Raw genomic sequence first — 21,064 nt, 5'->3', positions numbered from 1 at the left:
GACAATAAACTCTGCCATCCAGATTCAAGAGATAGCCAAGGAGAAAGGTCCTGCTCCATGCTCATAGTGCCCATCAAATTGAGCATCAATGAGGTTGGCTTGAGATTCAATTGGCCCAAGCTTCAGCCTGTGTCAGAATATGTACCAACAAGGATTTAACTAGTGCTTGCAGGGACAGGATCGGCCTCTGGGAATACCAGTACAGATTGATTGACCATTTAGATACCAGGTGTATTGGCCAGATAGCAACCAGCGATACCAATATAAATTCGCCGATACACCAGATCCGGTTACAATATTCAAAACTTTGTGTAACAATCAATTCATAAATTCCTCCACAAAGCGTTTCACATTATCAGTTGAAACAATCAATTACTTCGTCAGATAAAAGTGAAGTTTTCTCAAAATATAGTAACTGACTCTGCGCATAAGCAACAAGTAATCCACTCTAGAGAGCAGAAAAACTGGATCAGACATCAATCGTATGTAAACTGAAGGTCTTTGTGTACAAGTACCCAGGCAATGTCATCCTACCATGGTGAGACATAAAATACCAGTAAGTCACAAGAATTTCTTTTACATATGCAACTCCACCTATAGTGAGAATGCACCACAAGAATAGACTAAAGAGAACAAGTAAACGATGATCAGAAAGAAAATTTCCTAGTCAGAAGCCCTCTTGGTTGGAATAGAGAAATTGTAATCCTGTAAATCAAGAGAGAGAGGGTCAATGTACTTCTCTGAACTGTCATCTTGATTATCATGAATTAACAAGTAATGCTTCAGAATCTTTGGATCCATCACACCATCATTGAGAAGGGAGGGCAACTGATTGGTGTTAAATAAGTCAACAAATTTGTTGATAGGTTGTTCATCTTTAGAAGAAACAACCAAAAGACCTGCAAGCCAATTTTTAACAAAGGAAACAATCAGGATATGAGTTCAACATTTCTTAAGGCCCAAAAATCTCATAATTATGACTCTTGATAAACAGTTATATTATAAGCAAAATGGATGAATAGCAATATTTTGAGTATAAATTTTCCTTACAAGCCACAGGATGGTCAAAGGCTTCCTGCTCTGAGAAAGATAAGGTCTGTATAAGCTCCTTGTTGAAGATTTTAAACCACAATGGCAGCAATTCAGAATTCACTGCGGCACAGAAAAATATCATATCTCAATCTGAAATAACTCCCAATAGCTAAGAGCATGGAACTAAATCTCGGTCGAAACTGACTGAAATCACTGAGTAGTCTTGGTTTCGGGCCTAGCCGAAATGAAACCTGGGTTTTGACCCAAGTTTCAACCCAGAGAGGCCCAGGGTCGATTTCGGGCCTGACCAAAACCAACCTCGAAACAAAGATTTAGAAATCGGCCGCGAAACCAAGATTTAGAACCTTGGCTAAGAGTACACACAACAACTGGCTAAAGGACAAACAGTCCATGTCTGGAAACTATACATTATATAGAACAAATAAAAAATAATAATTTGTCCACCAAAAGGCTGCTTGAAAATAAAAGCTAGAAAATGCCACTCAAATGAGTTTGCAAAGGAGACGGCTAAAGGAAAGATGAAATTCTCAATCCGACACACTTAATGAGCCATCTAAAGCATAGAACGATTCAAACTTAATTGCAGGGATTCAGATCAATTCATGTAAAAGACATACTAGCAAGTAAATCATCAAGTTGAGGTGGATCTGTGTGCAAATCAGAAAGACCTTTCTCAGCAGCATGAGTAACCACCTGTTTTAAATGCTCTTCCGCAGCCTATTTGAAACCAAAAAGAAACCTAATAAGAATCTCGTTCAAATTTAATAACTAAAATAAAAAATTTGTTTGAAAGCAAATAAATATAAACAATAACTGCATTGTTACAATAAAACTAAATATTAGAAGTCCTACATCCACCTAAATCAAGACATTTCCCCTGAGCTGTCTATTCAGCTCCTTCACGCCCCCAAGTCAACGTGTTTTCAGCAATATCAAATATATTTCAGTCAGATGAACCACTAGAACATTTCGTAGAAAACGTTTCTTCATCTATAAATGCATTGATTTCAACAATATCCAAACACCTATGAACCTATAACTTCCATGATAAGGGTTTCAACACTCAGCAAGACAACCCATTAGTACTTTGCCATATTCCTTTCCTATTAAGAAAATATTACCTCCATATTCGGCTGCTTTATGTCGGAAGCATAAAACAATCGCAACTTGAACTTGTGCAACCTGTAGGGCTGGTCGCTCACCGTCCGTACAGGTACTGAAATACACAAGATCAAACACAAAATAGCTTAAATTCATACCTAATTTGTGGTCGGAACGCAATGCCAAATTTCTAATAGATAGAGAGATTTTGAGAAGATAAATTGGTTTACCATCAATGTTGTTGAAGACACAAAAGGGTTGCAGCATCTGAACGAAGGTGAGTCCGTTCTTGAGACAGGCTTCTTCAACGAGGGGAGTTCGAAGAACCATAACCACCGGAGTGATCTCTTCCAACAACATTTTCCCGAGAAATGAACTCGCCGGATCCACCATCTTGTTGTGCTCAGATGGCGCCGGCAACTATTCGGAAGTGAAGACGACCTTGTTTAGTTGCAGCAAAGGCGATTATGCTCTCTCGTCCCCTTTCTCTCCCCCTCTCGTTGTACATGGAGTGCAGCAAGGTCATTTCATTCAGAAGAGAGAATGTGCTAGCGTTTCCTCCCCAAATTACACAACCCCCACCGCTCCCCCCACTTTTAAAACAGAGGAGGGTCCCAATCCACTCTTAAGACGAATCTCTCATGCCAGTCCTCCCACACCACACTAATCTTTTATTTTTTTATTTTTTTTTTTTGGGGTGAAGCCCACACCACACTAATCACGGCATAAGAAACGAGTCCGGATCAGCTACCCCTTGGGTAGCATATAAGACGCCCCCCTTATCTCTTCTTGTGACATCTATTCACTGACAAATGGAAGGAAACAGAGCAAATGAAGCAAGGTTAGTAATTTCTTCAAAAAAAAATTTTAATATTTCCCGCTAACATGAGATGTGTTTAATACGATACACATCTCACCTCATTTTCCGCACACTCTCTCTCTCCTCTTTCCCTCTCCTCTCCTCTTCGACTCTCCGAAATTAAACCAAGCACTTCGATCTGCAGAACCATTGTTGCAAACGACTCTCTCTTCTTCGGTTCTTCAATTTCCAGAACCGTTGTTGCAACCAGTTTCATGGTTTTCCCTGACGAAGAAATACAGATGGACAAAAGATGAGCCATCATCACCGATCAGTTGTCGCACCGTTATGATAAAGCTTGGAACGAACTCCTTCAATTTCTAGAACCGTTGCTGCAAATCACCTCCTCCATGTCTGCTAATCTGAATCTGGAACACTAAAATCGCCCCAACTGCTGAACTCTTGAATTGATTCCTCGCAAATGGTGTGTTTTGGGTTTTCTTCTTTGACGTCAATAAGTATATTTTGCCATTCTCCTAATGAGGTTTTGAAACTTTAGTTTGTTTTCTTCTTTTTTTTTTTTTTTTAATGAATTGGAGGTCTCATGACCATGGAAGAGGGTACAGGCGAGTTACCATGATGGAAATGGGGGTCGACAGTTGGAGGAAATGTCAAAGTTGAAGCAGAGATTGATCGCAGGTTTTAGAGATTGGGATCATATTTCACTTTGTCATTACTGGAGTCACCATGGGGATGTCTTAGAATTATTGCACCATTAGGCCTCTTGTTGCTACGCTAGCGTTCCACGAGATCTTGATTTGGTACTTGGTGGGAATTGACAGTCAGAGGAAATGGCAAAGTTGAAGCAAAGATTGGTGCGGCAGAATTTGGAGATTGGGATCATATTTCTTTCTGTGATTATTGAGTTTGTTACTGCGCTTGAATGCAACATCCCTTTAATTTCACTTGGAATTTTTGCTTATTATGTGACCAATATCAGCTTAATTAATTAGTAGATGTTCACTGGTCATGTGACATTCAGTTTCATTCTTGTAAATTGTTGAAGGGCCTCGGGTCCAACCGATTCGCCCACATGGGGCAGACCGGCCAAACCCAAACGAGAGAGAGAGAGAGAGGGACGATCACTTAAGTGACCAATCCCTTCTCTGCTTCTCCTATCCTTTAGAGTCCCAAAGGGAATCGGATTGGAGGGGTGCCTTGGGTATTAGCCTATAAATATATGTTGGCTTACACCCTAGAAAAATAAAAGAATTAGTTCGGTCTCTCCTCCTCCTTCAAGTCCTGCGCTTTTTTTCCTTGGGTTTCCATCCTAACAGCCTAGGGTTTTACGATGTGGATTTCTCACACGGAGAAGCATGTAGAGATTGCGGTGTGCTCGTAACTGTAAGCCGACTCCGATCATCCCTTCCACTGCGATTCCGTTCACTCCAGGTATAATCTAAACCTATAGTACTTAGAGAATGGAATGCATGATGTTCTAACAGTGGTATCAGAGCCGTTTAGGTTTATGGTTTGCATGCTTTGGGATGAGATCATTTTTGGTTTAATGGAGAAACACTTTTATTTTTTTTTTGGAAGGAATATGACCGCTGCCATAGGGAGCGGCTCATGTCCCTCCCTCTGTTTCTCTCTCATCCCCTCCCCTTCCTTTTTTCTCTCTCTTTCGACTTCCCCCCATGGCCGTGCGGCCCTAGGCGCACAGTAGCAGCAGCGGCTATGTGCAGGGCGCGCACTCCCATGTGCCAGCCGCACACAGCAGTAGCAACAGCGGGCCTCGGCCTGCGACTGCCGTGGCTGTGTGCAGCCGACTGGTGTCTGCGGGTTTGGGGTAGCAACCGTTGCCTTAGGCAACAACTTTGTGAATAATAAAAAAGGGGGGGGGAAGGAAAGGGAAAAAGAAAAGAGAAGAAGAAAAAAAAATAAACAACATGGGAAGTTAGGTTTGTTTTTTTTGTTATTAATTTGTTTCTTGATCTTGGAATAAATCATGTATGGTTAGGAATTGCATACTTTAACTTGATTATTGGGTATGTTCATGATTTGTTCTTGTGACCCTCAACAAATTATGGGGTGATCTCCCCTGTGAGATTTCTTGTTTTTGGGGGGATATATATTTTTTTTATTGATTTATATTACGTGGTCTCCCTATTGGCAAGAAATCAGTAGTTTTGAGATCCATGGGAGAAAAATGGGAGATAGGGTTCAATCCCAAATCGTCCCATATTTTTCCCATGTATATTGGAGATCGCCCAGGGGCTTCTTTTTTTTTTTTTTGATTGAGAAATATTATATACCTTCCTGTGGCGGTATTGACCTGGTTTGACTCTATCATTTGGGTAACGCTATCAAACACCCCATCCCATGCACACCCTGTGTTTTTATTATTTTTTATTTTTAATGAGATGGATTTGGTGCTTGCATAGTGATATATTTTTTGAGATGTATGTGCATTAGAGTTGGTACCTGAAAGTGATACAAAGTGCAGTGCTCGTCGGTAGTTTATAGTAGGATTCTTGAATGTAAAGAGCTGGTTGTTTTTTTAATATTTTATTTTGAGAAGCCATATAATGGGAGCTACTGCACTGCGTATCACAACCCCGTACCGACTCGGCATATCACTTCAAGTACGAATTTGGGTCTCTTGTGTGAGTCCCTTGTGCACCCGATGTATGACACATTAAACTGTGGTTTGGAGATGCCCTTTCCTCTTATATTTGTTCGAAATCAATTAAAATTATATGTCCCCAGACCTACACAATGTGAGTTTTGATTACGAGCCTAGTGAAGTTTTTGGTCTCACCGTGTGGGAAAGGAAACCATTAATTTTAATTAGGGTTTCTATTAGTTATATTGGGTTAGAATACCGTGGGGGTATTCTGGACTTTTTTTCTTTATTATTTGTTAGTTTCTTATGTGGTTTAATCCCACATTGCTTATGTAATTATTTTTACTATTTCATTATAGTTATAAATACAATGTGCTTGGGATGAACTAATCATCCAAACATTAACCTAATTCAAATCTGTTTCTACATGGTATCAAAGCAGATTTCGAACTAGGGACGCCAATTTTTCTCGATTTTTGTTATTCTTCTCTCTCTTGATCTTCTTCTCTTCTAGTTCTCTCCTTCTTCTCCCTTGTTCTTCATTCCCATATAGGGCAGCACTGATGAGGTAATCATGCGATCCAGTTGCTGCCCCCATTACCTCATTTATGACTTGTAATTTTGTTCGATAGACTCCAATCAACACTGCTGCGATATTGGTTCTTCAGTTCCTTCTTGGAGATTGCTTCTACATCAGATACAAGGGCTCCTCTCCTCTCTTTGAAGACCAGAAGCTGCTCTGAGAATTGTTGTTTTATTGGTTCAAAATTATTCCTCAAGATTGAAGACTTCCTTGAGATCGATTCCTCCATTATCGGGTTTTTTTCAAAACCACGACATCTATCGATCTTAGGGTTATTGTTGCCTATTTTTTGATTTGTTGAGGTGTTTTCTTCACTTATAAGGGCTCCTTCGACAGCTATATCAGCTTCTACAGATCTGTTTTTTGGTATGTGAAGACCTTGAGATCGATCTCATCATTACAGGGTTTTTTTTAACCCTAACTCTATCGATATTGGGCTGCTGCACCTGTTTTTTGGATCTGGTTTTTCTGCAGATGTGTTTCTCTTATTAAGGACTTCTCTACCTTAGTCTTTCAGCCACTTTGATATTATTTATTGCAGCCTAGGCTCATCCATCGATTCCATCACTTTAGGGTTTTGTTCAAAACCCTAAAAATCATAATCGATCAAGGTTCTTTTTGGTCACGGTTCTATTTGTTTGGGACTTTACTTGAAGTTGTTTGGCCTTCTCTGCTTCGGTATGGGTGACTCTACCAACTCTCTGCTACTTACATTCATGATGGCAATCACAAGACAGATTATCACAGACTTTCCACCTAACCCCATCAAACTAGATGGCTCAAATTACCTTCCGTGGTCTAGATCGCCTCCTTTGCCATTCTTGGCGTGGCCTCACTAACCATATTGATGGCACTATTGTTAAGCCTAGTGATAAAGGCCCGATCAAACTAAGTGGCTGGCCAATAATGGTGTTCTCATGTCCTACCTCATAGGCTCTATGACTTGACTTTACAAGATAATTTTCTTCTTTGGACACTGTCCACCGTTTGGGCTGCTTGCAAGGAGACCTACGGACGACTTGGCAATGATGCTCAAGTTTATGAAATTCGAAAAAGGTCCTTCACACTACTCGGGAGACCTTTCTGTTTCGGACTACTATGCTTTTCTCCGCAGCCTGTGGCAACAGTTGGATCATTACTCTGATTTTCACCCCTCTACAGTTGTTGATATTGCCTCTTATAAGAAACATGTGGACAAGATCAGAGTCTATAAATTTTTAGCTGGTTTGAATATGGAGTATGATCCCATTCGTGTTCAAGTGTTGGGCCATATACCTTTTCCCACACTTGAACAATCTTATGCATTGGTTTCTTCTGAGGAGAACCGTAGGGTTGCTGTTTGAGTTAAAATAAAACCGCAAGCGTACGGGTCAATCGTAGCTACGGGTCGAACACGAGGAGATATACGCCACTCTATTTAACTAACTTAAAAGTATTGCAAAGTTAACCAAATTAAAGTGTTAAATTAAACTAATTAAACTAACGAAAATCAATGCATCCTAACTTGTAAGCATCTAACAAAATTAAGGGATTAAATCGACGTCCTAACACATGAGCATCTAACCTATCAAACTAAAGCGAATTGAAAGGAATAAAAGTACAACCACACATACTAATCATATAAAAAGAAATAAGGGAATAAAAATGCATCCATAAACCACAACCATATAAAATTAAAATAAAAGAAATAGAGGGGGAAGAAAAAGAAGATAGAGAGAGATAGAGGAGATGGAGAATGAGATTGAGAGTTTAGTTAGTAAAACCTGGATGTGCTTGCATGAATGTAATTGAAAAACTTGAATACTTGCATAAACTTACCATAGCCTCCTCTTCTAAATCTTCAAGTCTTGTCATCAACTTAAGAACTTAGACTAGAGGGCTTAAAACCTAAACTAAAATTAAGAAATTACAACCCAATTGAAGACATAAATTGAAATTAAAGCATAAACTAAACCTATTATAATCATTAACTTAAAATCATAAAAGCAAACTAGAACTTAGAAAAGCCAAAAATCACAAATTAGAAGGAGAAGAAGAGAAGAAATTTCACTAAGTGAATGAGCAATTTTTACAAGAGAGGTAGGGGGTATTTATAGGTGGAAGAGAGGAGAAGAGAGAAGATGGAAGTGTAGGAGAAATATTTCCTAAGAAAAGAGAATATTCTCTTCTCTTTCCTCTTTTAAAATGCCTTGAATCCTAAGACAAAAAAAAAAAGAAAAAAGAAGAAGAGAAGATTGTTTACATAGACCTTTTATTTCTAGAAAAATAAACTTCCAATTCTAACAAGTGCTTCATTTTCTTTGTAGATATCTTCTCCAAGCAATAAAATCAAAGCATCTTTGATTTTCAACCTTCCATAGATGAGAAAATATAAATTTATCCCAAGTAGAATTCCAGAAGTGCCCTTGAGAAGTTGAAGGAGAGAGAGAGTAAGGGTGATGACTAGGATTCCTTCAAGAATAAATAAAATACCTATTCTATCCTTCAGAAAACATGGAGCATGGGGTGCTTATATAGGCCTCACCATTGTGTTCCTTGCGAAAAATCACCCAAAATAGACCCAAATTTCGTCCAATTCGGAGTTGGGGAGCCCAAAATATCTTAAGTTGAAGTTAGACTGTCCAGAGCCTTCCAAATGGAATCTTTCGGGTACAGTAAAGTAACTTATGATAATTGTGTTAAGGCCCCTGAAATCCGAACTTCCGCTTCACTTTGTCCCCGTCCGACTGTCAATAATTATAAATAAACCCATGTACACCATTTTCGCGCGTCATTACGAAAACGGCCATAACTTCTTCGTTTCAACTCGGAATCAAGTGCCGTTTGAACCGTTACGAAGCTGACTTGATGGGCTATGCATCCATACTATTAACACCTCAAAAAAGCTTTAAAACATCTCCTTAGCATCATCTCCTCCATTTTTATAATAATTCACCTAAACCCTGAAAAGCACAAGAAAGCACCGAGTAACTCTGTCCAATGTGGTAAAATGTATGCTTTATGCCCTAAGATTTCACACATAAATGTGCTCATCAAATTCCCCCACACTTGAATGTTACTTGTCCTCAAGTAAAGCAAAAGATAAACTAACCTAGAATGCAAAAAAAAAATCCTAACTCACTTTCGTAGGAATCACGGTTGCACTTAGCATGTGCAACAAGCCTTTCAACCCCTAGGTTACCCCTAGTGGACGAGTTGTGTCTCGTGGGTGTTTGTAGTGAATATACACCCAAAATTCAATAAATCAAAAAAAAAAATGATGTAAAATTTTCTCATAGCATAAGTAAGATAGGGCACACAATCTCAAAGAAATACTTAACTAAAGATTAAGGAGCCAAAGGTTCCCCCACACTTGAATTTTATCACCCCACATCAATTCAAGTAACAAGCATGTATCAAGGTCAATGGATCTGCTCATATTTGTTTGAACACTACTCACCTTCAAGTAAACCACTCATAGTACTGATAGAACCAAAGACTTAGGCATTCAGTATTTTTTACCATACTTTCTTTTCCAGGCATTAAGGCAAAAGTTTTTTATTTTATTTTATTTTTTTTTCAACAACAAACTCTTTTTCTACTCTACTACTGTTCTCTGAATGACATGGTAGAGCATACACCAGACACCCAAATACTTGGTAGCTTTGCTTTTTGCATGTATCCATAAGACATTGAGACATTGATGCAAGAGTTTTTTTTTTTTTTTTGAGTTTCCTTCCAAGGAATTCCGATCAAGTCACCCTGCTTCATGAGGCATAATGCCCTGTCTAGTCCCAAGGAATTCCACTTTTCTTTCTGTTTCTCTCTTTCTTTTTTTTTCATTCACTTTTACTTTCATGCCTTGCCACAAACAAATTGGTCTCAACTACTAGCCAAAAGATCAAAGGGGTCCATAAACACATAGAGGAATCTAACCATCACATGAAGTAGCACTCATATTTTCAAACTCAATCCCAATCACCAGATACAAATCAACTACCATCCTTGAAAAGGCATGTTTTTATTATTTCGCATGCTAGGAGGGCACCTAATTCCCTCTCACTCTCGCTTTGCAAATCGAAGAGACTTATGCACATAACCAAAAACTATCGCCACAATCAAAATTCACAAAATTCACAATTAAAATCCAACACACACCCCCCTCCACTTAATTCATACAATGTCCTCAATGCATGCAGAAAAGAAAGAATAAGGACAAGGGAGGGGATACATACCAAGATATCAGGGGTCAAGGTAAAGAGGCTCATGGAGATCCATGACCTCTTCTTCAACTGGAGTAGGCATCTCTATGTACGGCTTCAATCTTTGGCCATTGACTTTGAAAGTAGCTCATGTACTTGGATTGAGGACTTCAACAGCCCCATGAGGATAAACTTTTTGAACAATATAAGGGCCATCCCATCTAGAACGCAGCTTACCTGGAAAGATATGCAAACGAGAATTGTACAACAAAACATTCTGGCCTACCTCAAAAGATTTTCTCAAAATGTGCCTATCATGGAAAGCCTTGGTTTTTTCCTTGTAAATCCGGGCATTCTCATATGCCTCATTCCTAAGCTCTTCCAACTCAGATAGTTGGAGTTTCCTATGGGCACCTACAGTGCGTTGGTCAAAGTTAAGCTTCTTGATAGCCCAAAAGGCCTTGTGCTCAATCTCTACAGGTAAGTGACATGCCTTTCCATACACCAGACGGTACGGAGATTGACCAAGATCGGTCTTGAAGGCTGTCCTATGGGCCCACAACGCATCTACCAACCGGTTAGACCAATCCTTGCGGTTTGGGTTGATGGTTTTCTCAAGAATTTGCTTGATCTGCCTATTTGAAACCTTAACCTGGCCACTGGTCTGGGGATGGTAGGGTGTGACCAACTTATAGACGACACCATACTTTTTCATGAGGGCCTCAAAAGGCCGATTACAAAAATGCTTGTCCCGATCACTAATGATAGCCCGGGGAGTACCAAAACGGGAGAAGATGTTCTCCTTTAGAAATTTCACAACCACCTTGTGGTCATTGGTCTTACAAGCAACTGCCTCAATCCATTTGGACATATCGTCCACATCAAGTAATATGTACAGGTTACCAAAAGAATTAGGGAAAGGCCCCATAAAATCAATACCCCATACATCAAACACCTCAACCACTAGAATTGGGTTGATGGGCATTATATTTCTCTTAGTAAGACGCCCTAAGGATTGGCATGAAGAACATGCCCTACAATAAGTAAAAGCATCTTTAAACAGACTAGGCCAATAAAATCCACACTGTAAAACTTTGGCCGCAGTCTTATTAGGCCCAAAATGGCCTCCACAAGCCTGATCATGGCAAAAAGATAAGACAGATTGTTGCTCATGATCAGGGACACATCTCCGGATTACTTGATCCGGGCAGGTCTTAAAAAGATAAGGATCATCCCAAAAGAAATACTTAACTTGTGAAAAGAAATGATTCTTATCTTGGGTGGAATAATGTGCAGGTGTCACACCCGTAACCAGATAATTAACAATGTCAGCAAACCAAGGTTCACTAGACACTGCTATCAGATACTCATCAGGAAAATTCTCATTGACTAGAGAATCAACAGTCAAGGAATTAGGCAGCCGGGATAGATGGTCTGCAACCAAATTTTTACACCCTTTCTTATCCCTAATTTCAAGATCAAATTATTGTAACAAAAGAACTCACCTAATGAGGCGAGCCTTGGCATCTTTCTTCTGCATAAGATATTTGATAGCTGCATGGTCAATATAAACAATCACATGTGATCCAACCAAGTAGGGCCTAAACTTCTCTAAAGTAAATACAACAACTAAAAATTCTTTCTCAGTGGTGGTATAATTAAGCTGTGCATCATTAAGAGTCCTACTTGCATAATAAATCACATGGGACAATTTATTGATTCTTTGCCCAAGAACAGCCCCTATAGCAAAATCAAAGGCATCACACATAAGCTCAAATGAAACTGTCCAAGTTAGAGCTTGAATAATGGGGGCTGAGGTCAAAGCTCTTTTCAATTGCTCAAAACTATCATGGCACTCAGAAGAGAAATCAAATGGGCAGTCCTTTGCCAAAAGAGAAGTGAGAGGTCTAGCTATCTGGCTAAAGTCCTTGATGAATCTCCTGTAAAAACCTGCATGGCCAAGAAAAGATCTAATGTCCTTCACACTCTTGGGTGGTTGTAAATTGACAATAAGGTCCACCTTAGATCTATCAGCCTTGATCCCTTCTTTGGACACAATATGACCAAGAACTATACCTTGCTTTACCATGAAGTGACACTTCTCCCAATTCAGGACCAAGTTCTTTTCTATGCATCTTTTAAGAACCAAAAGAGATGATGCAAGCAATTAGAAAAAGTAGAGCCTTGAATAGAAAAATCATCCATAAACACCTCTAGGAAGTGCTCTACCATATTAGAAAAGATACTCATCATGCACCTTTAGAATGTAGCAGGGGCATTGCAAAGCCCAAAAGGCATACCCCGGTAAGCAAAGGTTCCATAAGGGCATGTGAAAGTGATCTTGTGTTGGTCCTCTAGAGCAATAGGAATTTGGTTATAGCTTGCATAACCATCAAGAAAATAATAATATTCATGGCCAGCTAGTCTCTCTAACATCTGATCAATAAAAGGCAAGGGGAAGTGGTCCTTCCAAGTTGCCGCATTCAATTTTCTATAGTCAATGCACACTCTCCATCCCGTTTGGATACGGGGTTGGAATCAACTCATTATTGGCATTCTCAACTACAGTGACTCCTCCTTTCTTAGGCACAACCTGCATAGGACTCACCCATTGGCTATCAGAAATAGGATAAATGATGCCATGATCCAAGCATTTTAGGATCTCTTTCTTAATTGCTTCTTTCAGCACAGGATTAGCCCTCCTTTGGGGTTTCCTAGAAGGTTTGGAACTCTCCATCAGATGTATATGATGTTGAACAATGGAGGGGCTAATACCTTTGATGTCAGACATGGTCCAACCTATGGCTTCCTTATGGTCCTTTAGAAGCTTAATCAACTCTTCTTCCTGAATAGAAGTCAAATTAGAAGCAATAATAACAGTAAGAGTATGATCATGTCCTAATAAGGCATACTTGAGGTTGGAGGGCAATGCCTTCAACTCTAATGTGGGGGACTCAATAATAGAGAATTTGGGAATGGAAGTGGATAGGGGTCCAAGGAACTCCAAAGGTGGTTGGATGCTCCAGACCTCAGATAAGGGAGTATCATCAACACCCTCCAATTCTTGCATACATTCTTGAAATCCCGAATCAAAATCAATCTCAAAGAACGTATCAATATCATCAGAAAATCCTTGAAGCATATGCACATCTTCATCCATGTCAGCCTGCTTACCCAACCTAAACACATTGAAGTCAACAGAAGTATTGCCAAAAGATAATTTCATGAGACCATTCCTGCAATTGATTAAAGCATTACTGGTAGCTAGGAATGGTCTACCCAATATGATTGGGATTTGGTCTTTGAAGTTGGTAGTGGGTTGGGTATCTAAAACAATAAAGTCCACAGGAAAAATAAATTTTCCAACCTTCAACAGGACATCCTCAATCATTCCCTTAGGAACTTTAACCGACCGATCTGCAAGTTGAAGAGTAATTTTGGTCGGTTTCAGTTCTCCCAATCCCAGTTGTTGGTAGACATGAAAGGGTAAGAGGTTCATACTTGCACCAAGGTCCAATAAGGCATGATCAATAATAGTATGACCTATAGTGCAAGAGATGGTGGGGCTTCCAGCATCCTTATGCTTGGCTGCTACTAGCTGTGAGATTAGAGAACTAATGTTAGCAGCCAAGAATGCCTTTTTGGGCACATTGGTGGTTCGCTTTTGGGTGCATAAGTCTTTGAGGACTTTAGCATAAGCGGGGATCTGGGCAATAGCATCCAACAAGGGGATATTCACCTGAACCTGTTTGAACACATCCAATATCTTCTCCACAGAAGGAGACTTCTTGCTAACCAACCTATTTGGGAAAGGGACAGGTGGGGTATAAATTCTTTTAAGGTTGGTCTTTTTAACTTCCTCAACAGAATCCTCTTTGGTTTCCTCAACCAAATCATCTGGTATATCTTTAGGTTCATCAGACGAACCTGGAACAATAGGCACTTCAATGCCCTCTTCAGAAGGGGGAGAGTCAACAGGAGTATGAGATGGTAAAGACTGAGGTGCACTAGCCTATTGATACTCACGGCCACTCCTTAAAGCATAAACAACATTTACCATCTCGGAGGGCCCTTGGTCTTTGTTGGCCTTGTGCAACATTGGTTGGAGGAGCTTAGGTACCTTGCTGAATATGAACCTGATGCCTATGATTTGGCTCAGGCTGGCTAGGTAACTTCCCTGTTTCCCTCTCACGCAGGATTGTGACAAGCTGAGTGAGTTGTTTTTCCATGTTATTGTGGCTTGTCATGAGAAGAGCTATCTTGTTGTCCATCTCATTCAGTCTTGTTGCCTCTCCTATATTGGTAAACCCTGGGGGTTGCTGATAAGGTGCAAGGAGAGGAGGCTTTGCAGAATTAATAGAAGGTCCTAGATGAGGACGAGGGGGAAAGGGGTTAGGAGACATTCATTGGCTTTGTGGTGCATAGTTGGGCCTTTGGGCACCAACCTGGCCTTGATGGTTAAAGTTGGATGGGCCTACTTAGTTTCCTTGATTCCATGAGAAATTAGGGTAATTTCTCCATCCTGGATTGTAAGTATTACTATATGGGTTATTTTGGTAGAGAGCACTTACATTCTCAGTGCTAAAATTGCCCACCAAGGTGTTGGGGCATTCCTCAGAAAGGTGTCCAGGGGTTTGGCACCAACTGCATACCGACACATGGTTGACCTGGTTGACCGGATTAACTGGTATAGACTCTTTAAGAACTATGGACTCCAACCGTTTTATGAGGCTGTCAAGTTTGGCCTCCTTGGCTGGCATACCCTCAATGAGATACCCCTTTGTGGTCCTTTCAACCTCTTGGGAAGATTCTCATTCCCTAGTCTTATCAGCCAAGTTGGTTAAGAATGTCCATGCATAATTCTCCTCAGAAAAAGAAGTAAAGCCTGCTGGACACATAGACTCTACAAGTTGCTTGGTTTGATAATCAATACCCTCATAAATAATTTGACATAGCTGCCACAAGTCAAAACCATGGTGAGGGCATTCTAAGAGGAGGTCCTTGAATCTTTCCATGAATTTAGAAAATAACTCATGTGGTTTCTGCCTGAACTGGAGGATGTCACTTTTAAGCTTATTGGTCTTGTGAAGAGGGAAGAATTTTCTCAAAAAGACAATGGTGAACTCATCCCATGTATTAATGGAGTTTGTTGGCAGTCCATAGAGCCACTTCTTGGCCTGGTCTTTCAGGGCAAAGGGTATAAACCTAAGCCTAAGCGCATCATCAGTCAAATTCGGACCTTAATTAAAACACGGACCTCCTCAAATTCCCTAAGGAAGAGATACGCATCCTCATTAGCCATCCCATGGAAATGGGGTAGCATGCTGATGAAGTTGGTCTTGAGTTCATAGTTATTCCCTATAACAACAGGCAGACTAATGCATGAGGGTCGTGCGGCCCTGGTGGGGTAAAATCTATCCTTAAGAGTCTTGGGTTGTTGGTCACCCATGGTCAAAGGTAGTAGAGAAGGTGGTCTTCTAATAAGACGATTACTTGAATCACGAGTCCACACCTTAGCCACCTAAACAGATATGAGGTCTCCTTTAGAAAAATTAAAGAAAAATAAAATACTTAAAAAAAAACCTAGAAACAAGAGTGAGCCCAAGGTAGATAGTGCATCTCTATCCCTCAAAAAGCGAAACAATGGTTCAAAAGCTGTAAGGATGCCATATAGGTTGACAGCAAGGGAGCCCGTATAGTCTTCTATAGCCACCTACGTGCGACTCCAATATAGATTCTGATGTAGAATGGAGGTCTACTATACGTTTATGTTTCCAACACTCTCACTATGTCGCTTTCCTGTTATCAAGAGTGGTCACCTCCAAAGATAAGTCACATGTCAATCCACCCAACCAAGTCAAGATGTAGCGTCATAGGTAACTTAATCCTAAGAGGGACACCAAAAGATGGAGGGTTTAAACATATCAAGGACTTTAGATTAGGCGCACACTATTTGAAACAGAAGATAAACAAGAAGAGGTTTTCAAAAACTGATTTTTTTTTTCTTCAAGAAAAAGAAGAGAAAATAATAAACTAAAACACTTCGAACTACTTAAAAATCAGATAAATAAAATGGACAATAATCTCCCCGGCAACGGTGCCAAAAACTTGTTTGAGTTAAAATAAAATCGCAAGCGTACGGGTCAATCGTAGCTACGGGTCGAACACGAGGAGATATACGCCACTCTATTTAACTAACTTAAAAGTAATGCAAAGTTAACCAAATTAAAGTGTTAAATTAAACTAATTAAACTAACAAAAATCAATGCATCCTAACTCGTAAGCATCTAACAAAATTAAGGGATTAAATCGATGTCCTAACACATGAGCATCTAACCTATCAAACTAAAACGAATTGAAAGGAATAAAAGTACAGCCACACATACTAATCATATAAAAAGAAATAAGGGAATAAAAATGCATCCATAAACCACAACCATATAAAATTAAAATAAAAGAAATAGAAAGGGAAGAAGAAGAAGATAGAGAGAGATAGAGGAGATGGAGAATGAGATTGAGAGTTTAGATAGTAAAACCTGGATGTGCTTGCATGAATGTAATTGAAAAGCTTGAATACTTGCATAAACTTACCATGGCCTCCTCTTCTAAATCTTCAAGTCTTGTCATCAACTTAAGAACTTAGACTAGAAGGCTTAAAACCTAAACTAAAATTAAGAAATTACAACCCAATTGAAGACTTAAATTGAAATTAAAGCATAAACTAAACCTATTATAACCATTAACTAAAAATCATAAAAGCAAACTAGAACTTAGAAAAGCCAAAAATCACAAATTAGAAGGAGAAGAAGAGAAGAAATTTCACTAAGTGAATGAGCAATTTTTACAAGAGAGGTAGGGGGTATTTATAGGTGGAAGAGAGAAAATGGAAGTGTAGGAGAAATATTTCCTAAGAAAAGAGAATATTCTCTTCTCTTTCCTCTTTTAAAATGCCTTGAATCCTAAGACAAAAAAAAAAAAGAAAAAAGAAGAAGAGAAGATTGTTTACATAGACTTTTTATTTCTAGAAAAATAAACTTTCAATTCTAACAAGTGCTTCATTTTCTTTGTAGACATCTTCTCCAAGCAATAAAATCAAAGCATCTTTGATTTTTAACCTTCTATAGATGAGAAAATATAAATCTATCCCAAGTAGAATTTCGAAGTGCCCTTGAGAGAAGTTGAAAGGCCTCACCATTGTGTTCCTTTGCTGAAAAATCACCCAAAATAGACCAAAATTTCGTCCAATTCGGAGTTGGGGAGCCCAAGAAATCTCAAGTTGAAGTTAGACTGTCCAGAGCCTTCCAAATGGAATCTTTCGGGTACAGTAAAGTAACTTCTGATAATTGTGTTAAGGCCCCTGAAATCCAAACTTCCGCTTCACTTTATCCCTGTCCGACTGTCAATAATTATAAATAAACCCCTATACACCATTTTCGCACGTCGTTACGGAAACGGCCATAACTTATTCGTTTCAACTCGGAATCAAGTGTCGTTTGAACCGTTACGAAGTTGACTCGATGGGCTATGCATCCATACTATTAACATCTCAAAAAAGCTTTAAAACATCTCCTTAGCAACTTCTCCTCCATTTTCACAATAATTCACCTAAACCCTGAAAAGCACAAGAAAGCACTGAGTAACTCTGTCCAATGTGGTAAAATGTATGCTTTATGCCCTAAGATTTCACACGTAAATGTGCTCATCAGCTGCCATGTTACATCCTCCTGTTATTGACAGATCTACTCTCAAGGCTGCTGCCCCCATTACTCCTACACCTATTGGCACTGCTTCTCTTGGTGATTCTACTACATGGACTGTTGTTTGTGAGCACTGTCACAAACTATATCACACTTAGGAGAGGTGCTGGAAACTTCATGGGAAACCAGCTGACTTTGAAGCAAAACAAGCTGCCAAGACCAAGACCAAGACAAAGCCCAAGGCCCATCAGACTAAGACTATTACTACAGACCCTACTACTGACCCTGGTCTATCCCAGGATGAGCTAGAGGCATTTCGACATATGCTTTGAGGTCTTCGCTGTTCATTCTTGCCTCTACTACATCGGCTCTCGCCAATCCTTCGCTCATTCAGGGTTCACACTTTGCCCGGTTAGGTATTCCTTTTGGCGGTCATTGTGCTTCTGTAGCCTCCCATCCTTGGATCATAGATTATGGGGCTACAAATCATATGATCGGTTCCTCTAGTTTGTTTCATCGATACTCTCCTACTTTTGGGAAGGATAAGGTCAAGGTAGCTGATGGTTCTCTTTCATCTATCTCTGGAAAGGGAATCATCAACTGCACCTCTTCCCTTCCCTTAACTTCTGTTTTGCACATTCCTAATTTTACTACTAACCTTCTTTCCATTAGTAGTATTACTCGTGATCTTAACTGCAAAGTTACTTTCTTTCCTTCTCATTGTGTGTTTCAGGATCTGGCCTTTGGGTAGACGATTGGATTGGGTAAAGTGCACGGTGGGCTATACCTGATTAATGATGATCGCTTCTCTCCACCACCATTACCTTCTCCACTACACCAAAACTCCATGGTTTCTTCTGAACTCTACCAGTGGCACTCTAGGTTAGGTCACCCCCCTTTAGGAATTTTAGCACATTTATTTCCTAATTTGGTCACCCTACATACTAAGGATGACTTTTTTTGTGAGGCGTGTGTTCTAGCCAAACAGACACGTTCAAATTATCCTATTTCAAATAAAAGAAGTTCTTCTTGTTTTGAGTTAGTGCATTCTGATGTTTGGGGCCCTACTCATAAACCCTCTCTTTCTGACCATTGGTGGTTTGTATCTTTCATTGATTGTCATTCTAGGAACACATGGGTCTATCTCTTGCACACCAAAAATCAAGTTTTTTCATACTTTCAACACTTTCATAAAATGGTCCAAACTCAGTTCCAGGCTACTCTCAAAATATTGAGAAGTGATAATGGAACAGGGTATAAAGAATCACAATTTCAAAAATATTTGGTTGACCATGGCATCATTCATTAGACTAGTTGTGTTGATACCCCTGCCCAGAATGGTGTGGAAAAAAGGAAAAACCGCCACTTGTTAGAAATGGCCAGAGCCTTAATGTTTGCGAGGAATGTCCTGTCTCAATATTGGGGGGATGCGGTTATCACGGTAGCCTATCTCATCAATAGGCTGCCATCTCGGGTACTTTACTCCCGTAGCCCCTCTAATGTTTTAATTGGTAATTCCTCCTTTATTGTGCCTCCCAAGGTGTTTGGTTGTGTGTGTTATGCTCGAGACACTAAATCTCCCAGCAAACTTGAACCTCGAGGACTCCGTTGTATTTTCTTGGGTTATTCTCCAACCTAGAAAGGCTATAAATGTTACCATCCCCTTTCCCGCCGTACCATGGTTATCATGGATGTTGTTTTCCATTAGTCCCTTTCTTATTATTCTTCGCCACCTCTTCATGGGGAGAGTGCTAGTGAAGATGTGGCTTTTGAGATTCCTCTACCTGAGGAGCCTCTGGCTGCCTAGCCCTCTTTACCACCCATGGCTGCTGTCCAACCCTTTTTGGATGCTTCCCATCCACCCTTGGATGCTGTCCATCCTACTTTGGAGACCTGCCAACAACCTCTGGCTGTTCCTCCCTCACCTAATGGGAATCCTTTACAGGGGGACACCATAGAAAATAGTGTTGTTAATATTCCTACTCAGGGGGAGCGGACTCCGGTCCAGAGAACTATTGGTGAATTTTAGAAGAGAATTAACAACTCCAACATGATCACCTATACAAGGGGAAGGTCCACAAGAGGGCAGTTGCATCCCACTATAGCACTAGTACCCATCCAATTGCCGGCTCCAGACACAGATCCTACATCTCCTGGTAATCCTTCTGACCTACCTATTGCACTTTGCAAAGGTAGGACTTGCACTTTACATCCCATATCTCATTTTGTTTCGTATAACTCTCTTTCTCCCTCTTTTCGTGCATTTGTATCTTATCTTTCCTCTGTTTTGGTTCCTAGAAATTGGTAGGAAGCATCTACAGATGGAAAGTGGAAGACAACAATGTTGGAAGAAATGAGAGCACTACACAAAAATAATACGTGGGATCTTGTGGCTCTTCCTCCAGGGAAAAAACTAGTGGGCTGTAGATGGGTCTTCATAGTTAAACAAAAGGCGGATGGTTCGGTGGACAGGTACAAGGCACGTTTGGTTGCAAAGGGGTTCACTCAGACTTATGGAGTTGACTATCAGGAGACCTTTGCACCAGTGGCAAAGCTCAACACTGTTAGGGTGTTATTATCTTGTCTTTGCAAATCTTGGGTGGGGTCTTGAGCGTTAGATGTCAAAAATGCCTTTCTCCATGGGGAGCTTGAGGAGGAGGTATATATGGACATTCCACCTGGTTTCTCTGATGACAGGACTAAGGGCAAGGTGTATAAATTGAAGCGTGCCCTTTATGGCTTGAAGCAGTCACCCAGGGCCTGGTTTGGTAGATTTCATAAGGCTATGATTTCAGTAGGTTACACGCAGAGCAATGCTGATCACACTTTGTTTATCAGACGACTTGGTAACAAGGTTACTCTTCTCGTAGTCTATGTGGATGATATTATGATCACTGGTAATGATGATGCTGCAATCAGGGATTTAAAAATTCTTCTTGGCCGTGAGTTTGAGGTCAAAGATCTTGGTCCCCTAAAATATTTTCTAGGGATAGAAGTTGCTCGATCTTCAAAGGGCATCTTTCT

The 21,064-nt window shown here is 40.1% G+C and overlaps 1 protein-coding gene and 1 non-coding gene across 3 annotated transcripts in view; one reads left to right on the top strand and one right to left on the bottom strand.

The window, feature by feature from the left end:
- Window positions 1–2,622, bottom strand: part of LOC122661608 (trafficking protein particle complex subunit 8) — a 92,640-nt gene extending 90,018 nt beyond the window's left edge. For both annotated transcript variants that reach the window (XM_043857061.1, XM_043857062.1), the window contains exons 1-5: window positions 2,385–2,622; window positions 2,175–2,269; window positions 1,671–1,770; window positions 1,051–1,152; window positions 737–899 (exon numbers count right to left, since the gene is read on the bottom strand). In XM_043857061.1, the coding sequence (XP_043712996.1) occupies window positions 737–899; window positions 1,051–1,152; window positions 1,671–1,770; window positions 2,175–2,269; window positions 2,385–2,547 (623 nt within the window). In that variant the 5' untranslated portion in view covers window positions 2,548–2,622. The remainder of the gene's footprint in view (window positions 1–736; window positions 900–1,050; window positions 1,153–1,670; window positions 1,771–2,174; window positions 2,270–2,384) is intronic.
- Window positions 2,623–15,311: 12,689 nt separating this feature from the next.
- Window positions 15,312–15,418, top strand: LOC122663528. The gene has a single exon (XR_006333192.1). It is a non-coding gene; the product is annotated as a small nucleolar RNA R71 (small nucleolar RNA).
- Window positions 15,419–21,064: the final 5,646 nt, after the last annotated feature.

The sequence above is a fragment of the Telopea speciosissima genome, chromosome 5 (genome assembly GCF_018873765.1).
Source record: "Telopea speciosissima isolate NSW1024214 ecotype Mountain lineage chromosome 5, Tspe_v1, whole genome shotgun sequence".
In the NCBI taxonomy this organism is placed as follows: Eukaryota; Viridiplantae; Streptophyta; class Magnoliopsida; order Proteales; family Proteaceae; genus Telopea; species Telopea speciosissima.
The sequence above is the reverse complement of the archived record's forward strand: the minus strand, read 5'-3'. Positions and strand labels throughout refer to the sequence as shown.